Consider the following 14,087-nt stretch of genomic DNA (forward strand, 5'->3'; position numbering starts at 1 on the left):
AGAGCCCAATGCGAGAGCTGCTGGTCAATGATTTCATCACAAAACTGGAAATGCAATTAAGTTGAAGGTTGTTTGACAAGTAAAAACCTTCGTCATGATAGCCTATACTTACATTCTGTTCTATTCTCATTTGGGGAAAATAGCTTTTCCGTATCGCAATACATAATTACTGTTCCTCATAATAGAAAAATCTCAGTACTTAAACTCAATACATTCTGCCTTTCTCCTCTCCCCCCCCCCCCCCCGCTTAAATTTTTTTGTAAACCACAAAACTAATAGCAGTATCGCAAATGGAGTTAAGACAAGGCATCGCTTACCTGGATACTGAAAGTAAAACTATCCAGGAAAAATTACAATATTAATATTCTCTACCACTAAGATTATCAAGGCATTTTATAATTTGTTTCAACAAGTGTTATTTTTTCCAATAGTCTCACAACGTCCAAGTGTTGGTACCTTAATTTCAAAGCACAAAAGCTTCCGAGAGAGCAATACCTCCAGATACAGTAGCAAAAGAAAGAAGAAAAACTGTGCAGAACACACTGACTGATTACATTGAGATTGCCTTAACAGCAGGCTCTCACTTATAAACTTTCTTGGTTTGTCTGTGCATTAGAACTGTCCACGTCTCAATGGAAAACAAAATGTAACAAGGTATCCAGGTCTATCTTTTTGCTCAACAAAATGCTGTACGTTGAAATAAAAATACCAACAAAAGCAGTGAGGGCATCAATTAAATCTCTCCTGCCTCTTGTCCCCTTACATGGAATGTGCAACTACTATTTCCTCCCCAGAACTCCTTTAAAAAGGCCATGTGGTGGGTATGTGAACGCCAATGCTGCGAAGCACCTGGCCATTTGCACCTGGTGCATCAATAAGTCCTGTGCTAGATCATATTTTCTCTCTTGCTTTCCCCCCCGCCCCCTTTGTGCTACTGGCTTCTTGGGTCAAGTGCGGCTGATACGCTCAAGATTCAAAGCCCTAGCCAAATGTAATCCTATCCTGGTGACTGCCATCTTCATTATGACAACTGAATCATGAAACAGGCCAACATTTTAATAAAAAATTTGTAAAAGAAAATTTTAATCCAGGAATAATCCATTATTTGTTCGCGAAAGAAAAAACAAAAATGATGTTTGCAAAAGTTTGTCCAATTGGACATGCTGCTGGTTTCATTGGAGTCCCTTTTCGAGGTAGCTACCTGGATCACAGAATTTCAGCAATCCATAAGACATGGTTTGAGAAAATAACACATTTCAGGCAAGAAACCAAAACGAGATTTCAGAATTTATATCCAGAACTCAAACTATTAGTAATAAATTGGATTATAGTTTTAAATTGAATTGACATCAAGTCGTCTTGATGCAACAAAAGCAAGGCGACAGCTGTGGCACGTACAACTAACTGAACAATCAGTTATCACTCTGGAATCATGAAGTAATGTCAGTCAGTCTTCTGCTGTTAATGGCGAAACAGAGCAAGTCTACCAGGCTGGTAAACTAGTATAATTTAGACTTCAGAACAAAACAAACACACAATAATTGTTTCTTTTGTTATCAGAAAATGCATGGAGATTTAAAAAATACTGAAAGACCTTTTTGGCAGATACTTCATTACTGACAGACATACATTCAAATATTTTCCATTTCAAATTACATCCTTATATTAAGGCAAAGCCACTGGTTTGTAATTCAGTTTACAAACAAACATCTGAAGACAAACTTATGAGTTCTATGCTGCTAGACAGACTGACACTGAACATGCAAGGGATTGTCTAGAAATGCAATTAAACATGTTTAAAGCTGCAGTATACAGCAGAATGGAAAACATATTTTTCCCTAGGTTTCCTCCCACCATCTACTGCCGCAACGACAAATCTTACAGCGTTTAAGGTATCATTCTCTCCTCTTCCCCCCCACCCCCCCCAAAAAAAATCTAAATCCTAGCCAATAGTCAAATTCCTTTCCCAAAACCTAAACTATGGACTTTCCCATCAACGTGGCTCTGTATTTAGGAATCAAGAGGCGCTCTTGCTACCGAGCCTGCCATCCTGCACACTTTCAGTTACCAAGTGGCTCTTTGTTTAGGGTGGCACATCGCTCATTTCCCTTCTGGCCAGAGATGGTTAGCAACGGTTATTGAGCAACATAGTAGAGAACTAATGGACTTCCTAAATCTGGATGACAGATTGAAATGTCAAGCAGCCCCAGGCCTTAATTTGACAACAAGCAGATCATGATGTTTGCACTTTGTACTGCTGACTGAGACTAGAGGAAGCACTTGTTATATTTTGGAAGCCTAATGGGAATTAATGTAGTACCTATTATTTAAGCAGATTATTAGAACACAATTTCATTTTCCACAAGTTTTCATGATTATAAAAGGTCCTTTCATTAAGGAAAGAATGGAAACACGACTGAAACAAAACACCATCTCATATTAAACTAGATATAGCTACTAACAAAAATAAAGTATGTCATTTATAAAATCAATTACACTTTTGGATTTAAGAATGAGTACCCCATAGCATTCATTAATACTGCATAATTTTCCTAGAGTGCACATTTTGACTCATGGCTACAGATCATCTGTCCCTGAAGATATGCTCTGCAGGGCCACATGCTCTTTTAGACCATCTAGGAAGATTTTAAAGTAGTTGATAATGAGACTCAAAGACACACTTTTAAATGTGCAACTTCATATAAAATCGTTGTAATTCAAAGTGGCCAGTAACTAAAATCTGTTTGCAGAATAGAAAGTCATGGTTAATACTACTTCAGATTGTTTGATGTGGTTGGAAACAGTTTCCATCTTTCCCATCTGCAACTATTTTAGCTGATTTTAAAATGGTTACGTTGAATTAAATAGGATTACAAGCTACTATTTCGAATACAGACCGCACATTTTAGGATGCTAAACGCTAATATGTTGCAGCTTTAACTTGCAGTTCATTGTGTAATCCCGGTTTAAAAATTGAGCCCGCTATTTAATGCAAACAATAAAAGCACTTGCCTTGGTGTAAAAGGGATGTTATTTCTCAGGTGAAAATCTCACCTTATTGCAGCATTCCTGCTTCTTTGAGCCTAACCAGATCTTGCATTTATGTCTTGACAAATATATCATATACATATTTTGCTATAACATGTCCTGCTTGGAGTGAAATGTCTGCAGAATAGGAATGGCACACTGGAATGTTAAAATTAGACATGACGTGGAACGCTAGAATTTGATCGTGATTTCTACAGAGTAAAATGGCGTACTGAAGTTCTCTACTTAAGAGTCCAATGATATAAAAATGCTAGTTTATGTATACATCACATTTTTCTGTGTTTATACTGAGAAAAAGCACATGAATCCATTAGTGGTTGAAACTATTTTCAGTACAAGATGTACTCTGAACTTCTTTATGCTTAAGAAATTCAGGAATTTCTATTAATGTAATTTTTACACAAAGTACATCCCCATTTTTCAAATGCACAAGGAAGGTTAGAGAATACATACATCAGGACTTTTTGAACAAATATGTGGAAACACCCAACAATGATATTCCACTCATCAATGATGGAAACATTCAGATATTTCAGATTTAAAGCATGATTATATCATATGTGCTAGGGCGGGGGCAATAATGGGTGAATTTAGCATGAGATGTGGAGTGTAGTTCAGAATTCAGTACAATTTGGGATGGGTAGGCAGATACTCAATATCTGATCAAAATAGGATTAACCCGATGTTGAAACTTTTCAAAGGAAATGGCTTGTTTTTTTTTATATATATAGAAGACTGGTTGATAAGCTGATAAACCAGTGCTGGTTTCAGGTGCTCTTCCCGATAGGCCAAAAACTGCATACGCCCGAGGAGCAATACAATAACGGAACCAGGACCCTTTGACTCTGTAAGCTTTGCTTGGTATTGTATGCTCCACCTCATGCCTTTAAAACATAAAATAAAAACTCTGGATTAACTCGGTTAAAACACAAAGGCTGCCGTTTAAATTTCAGTCCCATCTTCTCTTGTACCAAATAAGTCTTCTGAAGGGAATTGGATCAACTTGAAACACACTCATTTCTTTTCCATTGATTTTTTTGTAGGTTATGTTGTTAATCGAGCTGCCAAGACTTTGACAGAAAAGTGGGCTAGTTATCTGCTTCCTGGTTTTGAACCAAAGGTTTGTTTTCAGTATTTGCCGACCCTTCGTAACGCTGTGATGCAATGGCTGCCTGGTGGGACATACTCTTTCGAACTATATCCCCTTTTCGCCACAAAGTGATTTCCTGTAAAGAAATATCGGGAAGGTAACACAAAGCACACGAGCAGATTTCTATCACCAACATTTCTTCATGTTAAAATGCTATGCTTCTAGGAAAAAGACTTATTGGAGAACATTAACACCACATACAAGAACAGCTAATATTAAAAAGCATAGTTTTTTCTGTACAGTATTGTTTTCCCCAAAATATATCCCAGTCAACTTAGTAGAAGCTCCATTTAACAAGGGAAAAAACAAAATCAAGTTTACTCAAATACAATCATGTTGTCAAATGTCCTGAATCATGTGCTGCTGAAATAGCCAGCTTGTAGTACAGGTAGACTATCCTTTATCCGAAAACCTCGGGACCAGCCGTGTTTCGGTTTTCGGAAAATTTCGGATTTCAGAAGGTATTTTATAAGACTGGGAAATTTGTCGGGGGTGGGGGTCGGCGGGGGGGGGGGTCGGCGTTGGCGGTCGGCGTTGTGTGCACGACTTACGCTGAACGAAAAAACTTTCGGTTTTCAGAGGATTTCGGTTTTCGGAAGTGCGGATAAAGGATACACTATCCCTTATCCGAAAGGGTGGGGGTCCGGGGGGGGGGGGGGGGGAGAAAAGAATATCGGACAGGCCGCTGCAGCTATCGGACGGGCCACTGTATTGTTGGGTTCACTCTCCCGGTATACCTCCTTCACACTGCCCGGCTCGGCCTGCAATCTCCTACCCAGGAGGGAACTCAGTGACCCTCTGCCCTGCTCAGCGTAAGTCGTGCGCCACTCTGGTCATGTCGTGCGCACGACTTACGCTGAACGAAAAAACTTTCGGTTTTTAGAGGGTTTCGGTTTTCGGAAGTTCGGATAAAGGATAGTCTACCTGTACTGCATTTCCCCACTAATGTTTGATAGCTACACTACAAAATGCTTTTCACAGAATTCTAGTTCACAGCAGTGGTCTGTATGTCTCCTATGTACTGTTCTGGACATCGTACATTGATGCATGGGGTTGTGCAGATGTGATATGAGGAACGACTTAAAGGTAGTAGAGATAATTTACAATGGAAAAAAAGACTGTTTAGAAGTGATCTTATTAAGATATTTAACTTCTTATTAGGAAATAGATAAACTGGATCCCAGAGAGACTTCAAGCTCTAGGTCGGGGAGAAATTGATTCCAGTTTAGGCAAGAAAAGGTGAATATACAGTTGAGATATAACTTCAGGAAGATAGAGTGGAATAGCGTACCCAGGAGACAGTGGAGGAGAAATGAGATGGTTAGTTATGAGTCATTTAATGGGTCATGGGTAACCAGTCACTGGAACGGTTTTATTGCCTTAGAGAGTTTTGCAGGATTTGTCTCCCCCAGGAATTAGCATCACTAGTGATTGGTGAGGGTGGTGCATGAAATTTGCTGTCTCATGGAAAGAGCATTCATTGATGGGTATAAGAAGCTTTATGTGCCCTTTTCTTATGTTAAAATACACAAATACTTTGTAAAATAATTAGTAAAAAGTTCTATAGGGTAGCAATATAGCAGGATCTTTAGTGGAATACAAAACACAAGAGAAACAACTGATAAATTTGCAATGATGACAAACTGATTTCTGAACAAAGCACATAATCTGTTCACTGGCAACATGTGAAGACTCCAATCGTTTCAGCCTCATCTCAAGTTCCATTTAAAGAGAAAAATAAGATGAAAATGACTATACCACGGCATCCTCCATTCACAGTGCAGTCTGTGGATTGCAATTGATTTACAGAGACACCTCTGTGTAAGCAGATGCACAGTAATTCTGTTGCTTTGCTGTCGACAGAAGCCACAGTCAGTGGCATCGCCCAGATCAAAGTAGCTGCGCCTGGCAAGCAGTCTCGAGCAGCAGCTTTGAAACAATTCAGCTTGCCAAAGCTGTTTAAAAGTGGATCTGCCCGCTGTAGTTATCCCAAAGGGATGTTTCTCAGAAGCCCGGAGCTACAACCAGTCTTGTATAACCATTTCAGGGAGTGGCTCCACAACATAAATCGCTCTCTATTTTGAACCACACAAGTAATTTAGGCCAATTCTAAAAGGCAGTGAACTATGGTTAAACCAATTTTTTTCTTCGCTTTAACCTATTTAAGAATAAAGAGACCCTGTATAGTGGAACACTGGTTTAGAAGTGGGTCATTTTAGATTTTCAGCAGCAGGTTAATATTGGACTGCTCAAGAAGCTTTTTTATTAGCTGTTAATATCAACAAATTAGCATTGTAAAGGTGAAAAATGTAGTATGGATTTATTAATGTAAGAAGTGGAGCTGTATCCATACTGATGCTCAGACTTGTCTGAATCTAAATCAAACATCACACTTACAGTAGAGTGGTCTTCAAAAGTTCATTTATAATTTAAAGCAGTTAGCAGCAGTAAGCTGAAATGACAACTAAGAAACATGGATGTTGTTCAGTTTTATTGGCAAGCCTCTCCTGCCTTACCTCCAAGGTACAAGCATTGTACTGGTTTTAGTTAGATTTACAAGTGTAACAATGTGAGAAAAGTCGATTTGGGGAGAGGGATTTTTTAAAACTGTGAGCATACACGCCACAACATCTTGCGCATGTGTAGATTTTAAAAAAAAATTCACGTGCCTCCTAAATAGCTTCACCTTGTCGAAGAAACACAGTAAGTGCAAATAAAACCATAGTGAGCACTCCCTGAGAGGATATAGAATGCTTTCAGAGAGTTTGCTCAGTGATAATGTTTTCAACTACCACTGCCGTGACTGACAGGCGAGGTGAAATAGCCCCTTCACCTTGGAAACCCATCTCTTCAGAGTATGTAAAACCTTTTCTTTTACAGTGGAAAATCAGACTCAAATTATGGGTTAATTCCGCAATGCTTGCCAATATAAATTGGGTATGCGAATAGGTGGGGTAGAAGTTAAAGCACACGTTCTTGTTCATCATTCAATAACGACATTAACTAGTACTTACCTGCTGTTTGAAGTATCTCCTTTCTTCCTCATCAATAAGAACAAGATTGAGGTAGTATCGTACAGAGAACTTCTTGTTGATATCCCTCATAGTTGGAGTCAACTCATATCCAGCCAGAAAAAGCCTGATAGGAATGGACTCTCCTAAAGAAACAGATTAAAAAAACTCTGTACAAACTGGATTAATCAAAATAGTGATGAATATGTCTCTTTTACAGTGTAGTAAATAGAGGCAGCAGCAGGAACAATATCAGCCCTGCTAAAGAAAAAGACTTACATTTATATAGCGGCTTTCACGACCACCGGACGTCTCAAAGCGCTTTACAGCCAATGAAGTACTTTTGGAGTGTAGTCACTGTTACACTGTGGGAAACGCGGCAGCCAATTTGCGCACAGCAAGCTCCCACAAACAGCTTTGTGACAATGACCAGATAATTGTGTTTTGTTATGTTGATTGAGGGATAAATATTGGCCAGGACACCAGGGATAACTCCCCTGCTCTTCTTTGAAATAGTGCCATGGAATCTTATACGTCCACCTGAGAGAGCAGACGGGGTCTCGGTTTAACGTCTCATCCAAAAGACGGCACCTCCGACAGTGCAGCACTCCCTCAGCACTGCACTGGAGTGTCAGCCTAGATTTATGTGCTCAAGTCCCTGGAGTGGAACTTGAACCCACAACCTTCTGACTCAGAGGTGAGTGTGCTATCCAATGAGCCACAGCTGATCCTCAGTGCCTCAGTGCTACTGCAATGCAGCTTCTCTGGTTCGGATCCAAGATGATATGACTGCTGACGGTTTTGTTTAACTGGCAGGAAAGCCGATCACAATACTGTTTGATACAAAATAGTAATACCACACTTGATTGTATCAGTATCACGAGAACATTACAAGCGATTCAAAGCATCAAGTGTGCCACAAAGTGGGAGAATATGGGTTTACAAATGTAATTTACCAGAGTTATGAATAGAAGCATTTTTAAGGGCATTTCATCCCACAAGCCCATCCCTTTTCAACTGATCTAGCCATATCTATCTGCCAGTGCTTACTGAATTCAGCAGTGTCATTATGAGGAGGTGCTGAACGGAGAACAGGAGCTACAGTACAAATTTTCTCAAGGTGGTGATTAATGCTGGGTACAGTTCCATGGACAGTGGTGGCCCTCCTGCACTTCATCCAAGTGCCCATTCTTGATCAGAGAATCTGAAGAATAAATGCTGTTCTTTCCAGACATCCACACTTCCAGCAGAGATTAGTGGGTACCCTTTAGTGGAGGAGGGGTCCTGCCTGGTTTCTCTCCTTCTTAGCTTAGGAACACAAAGGCCAACTGTAAATCCTCACTCCTCATCCCAACTTAAATGAGTTCTCTCAATGTAGAGATCAAACGTGATGGGTTTGTGGTCTGCACAGCTCAGCACACTTATTTGATGCATAAGAACATAAGAAATAGGAGCAGGAGTAGGCCAATCGGCCCCTCGAGCCTGCTCCGCCATTCAATGAGATCATGGCTGATCTGATCCTAACCGCCAATCCACTATCACAGAACCATCTCCTGAATCTAACAGAATTAGACACACGAAATAGGAGCAGGATCAGGCTACACGGCCCCTGGGCCCGCTCCGCTACCCACAGGGCCATGACCGATCCGAACCTAGACTCATGTCCAAATTCCTGCCGGCTCCCAGTAACCCTTAATTCCCTTTACTTCTAGGAAACTGTCTATTTCTGTTTTAAATTTATGTAATGATGTAGCTTCTACAGCTTTTTGGGGCAGCATATTCCATGGACCTACCACCCTCTGAGTGAAGTGGTTCCTCCTCCTCTCAGCTTTGAAAGAGCAGCCTCTTATTCTAAGACTATGCCCCCTAGTTCTAGTTTCACCCATCATCAGGAACATCTTCCCCGCATCCACCCGATCCAACCCCTTCACAATCTTATATGTTTCAATAAGATCGCCTCTCATTCTTCTGAACTCCAATGAGTAGAGTCCCAATCTACTCAACCTCTCCTCATATGTCCATCCCCTCATCCCCGGGATTAACCGAGTGAACCTTCTTTGTACTGACTCGAGAGCAAGTATGTCCTTTCTTAAGTATGGACACCAAAACTGTACGCAGTATTCCAGGTGCGGTCTCACCAATACCTTGTACAACTGCAGCAATACCTCCCTATTTTTATATTCTATCCCCCTAGCAATGAAAGCCAACATTCCATTGGCCTTCTTAATCACTTGCTGCACCTGCATACTAACCTTTTGAGTTTCGTGCACCAGGACCCCCAGATCCCTTTGTACTTCAGTACTTTCCAGTTTCTTGCCATTAAGATAATAACTTGCTCAACGATTTTTCCTGCCAAAGTGCATAATCTCACACTTTCCAGTATTGTATTCCATCTGCCAAATCTCTGCCCACTTACTTAGCCTGTCTATGTCCCCTTGCAGGTTTTTTATGTCCTCCTCACTCACTACTTTCCCTCCCATCTTAGTATCATCTGCAAACTTTGATATGTTACACTCGGTCCCCTCCTCCAAATCGTTAATATAGATTGTAAAGAGTTGGGGACCCAGCACTGACCCCTGCGGAACACCACTAGTTACTGATTGCCAGTCTGAGAATGAACCATTTATCCCAACTCTCTGCCTTCTGTTAGATAGCCAATCCTCTATCCATGCCAGAATATTACCCCCAATCCCGGTGATTTTTTATCTTAAGCAATAATCTTTTGTGTGGCACCTTGTCAAATGCCTTTTGGAAGTCTAAATACACTACGTCCACTGGTTCCCCTTTATCCACCCTATACGTTACTTCCTCAAAGAACTCCAGCAAATTTGTCAAACATGACTTCCCCTTCATAAAACCATGCTGACTTTGTCCTATTAAATTATGATTATCCAAATGTCCTGTTACTGTCTCCTTAATAATGGACTCCAAAATTTTACCTACCACAGATGTTAGGCTAACCGGTCTATAGTTTCCAGCCTTCTGTCTACTGCCCTTTTTAAATAAGGGTGTTACATCAGCAGTTTTCCAGTCTGCTGGGACCTTTGCCGAGTCCAGGGAGTTTTGGAAAATTATTACCAATGCATCCACAATCCCTACCGCCACTTCCCTCAAGACCCTAGGATGTAAGCCATCAGGTCCAGGTGATTTATCCGCCTCGAGTCCCATTATTTTACCAAGTACCACTTCCTTAGTGATTTTGATCATGTTTAGCTCCTCCCCCCCTTTAGCCCCCTGTTTGTCCAGTGTTGGGATATTCTTAGTGTCTTCTACTGTAAAGACTGATGTAAAATATTCAGTGCTTTTGCTATCTCCATATTTCCCACCATTAATTTCCCGGTCTCATCCTCTAAGAGACCAACATTTACTTTAGCCACCCTTTTTCTTTTTATATAACTATAAAAACTCTTACTGTCTGTTTTTATATTTTTTGCTAATTTACTTTCATAATCTATCTTCCCTTTCTTAATCAATCTATTTGTTATTTTTTGCTGTCTTTTAAAGTTTTCCCAATCCTCTATCCTCCCACTAGATTTGGCTACCTTATATGCCCTTGTTTTTAGTCGAATACTATCCTTAATTTCTTTACTTAGCCACGGATGGCTGTCTTTTCTTTTACACCCTTTTCTTCTCAGTGGAATATATATTTTTTGGAAGTTGTAAAATAACTCCTTAAATGTACACCACTGATCATGTATCGTCTTACCCTTTAATCTATTTTCCCAATCCAATCTACTCAATTCCGCTCTCATACCTTCATAGTCTCCTTTATTCAAGCTTAGCACGCTTGTTTGAGATCCAACCTTCTCACCCTCTAATTGAATATGGAATTCAACCATGTTATGGTCACTCATTCCAAGGGGATCCTTTACTAGGACATTTTTAATTAATCCCGTCTCGTTACACAGGACCAGGTCTAAGGTTGCTTGCCCCCTGGTCGGTTCAGTTACATACTGCTCAAGAAACCCATCCCTAATACACTCAATGAACTCATCCTCAAGGCAGCCCTGCCCAATTTGATTTGTCCAATTAATATGATAGTTAAAATCCCCCATAATTATAGATGTTCCCTTATTACAAGCCTCAACTATTTCCTGATTGATACTCCGTCCAACAGAGTTGCCACTGTTCGGAGGCCTATAGACTACGCCCACTAGTGTTTTTTCCCCCTTATTATTCCTTACCTCCACCCAAACTGTTTCATTATCCTGATATTTTGACCCAATATCATTTCTCTGTATTAGTGATTGCTTCCTTTATTAACATAGCCACCCCACCTCCCCTTCCTTCCTGCCTGTCCTTCCTGATCGTTAAATAACCTGGTATGTTTAATTCCCAGACATTGTCACCCTGCAGCCATGTTTCTGCAATGGCCACAAGATCATACCCATATGTAGTTATTTGTGCCATTAACTCGTCTATTTTGTTACGAATGCTACGTGCATTCAGATAGAGAACTTTCAAATATGTTTTGTGACACTTAGTTCCTGCTTTTGCCCTTTTTATTACTTTACCTTTTACTCCATACCTTCTGCACCTTCCTGACACGCTCTGGTTTTTAATTTCCCCACTGCTACCCAAGTCTATTACCTTCTCTGTTGTCATTTTTATTATTTGCTCTCTAGGAACCTCCCCCCCACTAGTTAGTTTAAAGCCCTCTCTACAGCCCTAGTTATATGATCCGCCAGGACTCTAGTCCCAGCACTGGCCAAGTGAAGCCCGTCCCAACGGAACAGCTCCCTCCTGCCCCAGTACTGGTGCCAGTGTCCCAGGAAGCAAAACCCATTTCTCCCACACCAGTCTTTGAGCCACGCATTTAACTCTCTGATTTTATTTGTCCTAGCCAAATTCGCTCGTGGCTCAGGTGAGATTATTACCCTTGTGGTTCTGCTTTTTAATTTGGCCCCTAGCTGCTCAAACTCCCTCAACAGAACCTCCTTCCTTGTCCTATCTATGTCGTTGGTACCAACATGGACCACGACAACTGGATCCTCCCCCTCCAAGTTTCTCTCCAGTCCAGAGGAGATGTCCTTAACCCTGGCACCGGGCAGGCAACACAGCCTTCGGGACTCTTGCTCTCGGCTGCAAAGAACTCTATCTATCCCCCTAACGAAACTATCCCCTACCACTACAACATTTCTTTTAACTCCCCCCACTTGAATGGCCCCTCGTTCCACGGTGCTGTGGTCAGGTTGCTCATCCTCCCCACAGTCCCTGTTCCCATCCTCACAGGGAGTAAGAGCCTCAAACCTGTTGGACAAGTGCAAGGGCTGCGGCTCCTCCAACACTACCTCCTGGATCCCCGTACCTGCCTCACTTCTAGTCACACCATCCTGACCCTGGCCACGGACTACATCTGAATTAATTAATCTAATTGGTGTGACTACCTCGTGATACACAGAGAGTCCAGGTAACTCTCCCCTTCCCTGATGTGTCTCAGTGTTTGAAGCTCGGACTCCAGCTCTTCAACACGGAGCCGGAATTCCTCGAGCAGCCAACACTTACTGCCAATGTGATCACCGTGAGCATCAATGGTGTTCACCAGCTCCCACATATTGCAGCAGCAACACATCACCTGATCTCCCATTCTATGTAATTAATTAAATTTATTAATATCATTCTTAAATATCCTCTGCCCCGATTCTAGATGGTGAATATCACACCTTAGAAACTATAAACCAAAGAGATTTAAGCTTAAAAAGGGAGAAATACTTACCAACCAATCACTTACCCGCTTTCTGGTGACATCACACTTGGATTACTTTTTACCTCTCTCCTCCCAGACTGGAGACTGTGAGGCCTTACCTGGTCTCTGGGCCTTTTATAGCCCCGCTCTGCCACTCGAGATTCCCGCCGACGCTGTGAGGCCTTACCTGGTCTCTGGGGCCTTTTATAGCCCCGCTCTGCCGCTCGAGATTCCCACCGACGCTGTGAGGCCTTACCTGGTCTCTGGGCCTTTTATAGCCCCACTCTGCTGCTCAGGATTCCCGCCGACGCTGTGAGGCCTTACCTGGTCTCTGGGCCTTTTATAGCCCCGCTCTGCCGCTCGAGATTCCCACCGACGCTGTGAGGCCTTACCTGGTCTCTGGGCCTTTTATAGCCCCACTCTGCTGCTCAGGATTCCCACCGACGCTGTGAGGCCTTACCTGGTCTCTGGGCCTTTTATAGCCCCACTCTGCCGCTCAGGATTCCCGCCGACGCTGTGAGGCCTTACCTGGTCTCTGGGCCTTTTATAGCCCCACTCTGCCGCTCAGGATTCCCGCCGACGCTGTGAGGCCTTACCTGGGTCTCTGGGACTTTTATAGCCCCGCTCTGCCACTCGAGATTCCCGCCGACGCTGTGAGGCCTTACCTGGTCTCTGGGGCCTTTTATAGCCCCGCTCTGCCGCTCAGGATTCCCGCCGACGCTGTGAGGCCTTACCTGGGTCTCTGGGACTTTTATAGCCCCGCTCTGCCACTCGAGATTCCCGCCGACGCTGTGAGGCCTTACCTGGTCTCTGGGGCCTTTTATAGCCCCGCTCTGCCGCTCAGGATTCCCGCCGACGCACTCACTAGGCCATTTAGCTACATCCATTTACAACTGATTATGTCCCCACTGCCACTTTGCAACATTCGCTACTGCCAGCTCATGAATAAATAACTCTCATATCAACTAAAACATTTTTTTTGCAACTCTCAAAGTCAAAGTGAGCAATTATTGAATTGCATGGATCCTATTTCAAATATTCTGTATTGATTTGGGCATCCAACCTTCAAAAGGGCATTGGTGCATTGAAGAGAAATCAGAGCAAAGTAACAAGAATGATCCCAGACTACAATAGTGTAGGAGTTATGTTGCTGGACTACTAATCCAGAGGCCTGCACTAATAATAAACCAGA

The 14,087-nt window shown here is 42.1% G+C and overlaps 1 protein-coding gene across 1 annotated transcript in view; it reads right to left on the reverse strand.

Moving 5' to 3' along the window:
• Positions 1–3,365: 3,365 nt before the first annotated feature.
• The window catches only part of LOC147100358 (vacuolar protein sorting-associated protein 26B-like), a 32,085-nt gene continuing 21,363 nt past the window's right edge, over positions 3,366–14,087 (reverse strand). Inside the window, exons 5-6 of the mRNA XM_085967979.1 lie at positions 7,213–7,355; positions 3,366–4,274 (exon numbers count right to left, since the gene is read on the reverse strand). Of these exons, the coding sequence (XP_085824105.1) occupies positions 4,137–4,274; positions 7,213–7,355 (281 nt within the window). The 3' untranslated portion in view covers positions 3,366–4,136. The remainder of the gene's footprint in view (positions 4,275–7,212; positions 7,356–14,087) is intronic.

The sequence above is a fragment of the Somniosus microcephalus genome, chromosome 26, assembly GCF_052327205.1.
Source record: "Somniosus microcephalus isolate GS21.2 chromosome 26, FLI_Smic_1.0, whole genome shotgun sequence".
Classification (NCBI taxonomy): domain Eukaryota; kingdom Metazoa; phylum Chordata; class Chondrichthyes; order Squaliformes; family Somniosidae; genus Somniosus; species Somniosus microcephalus.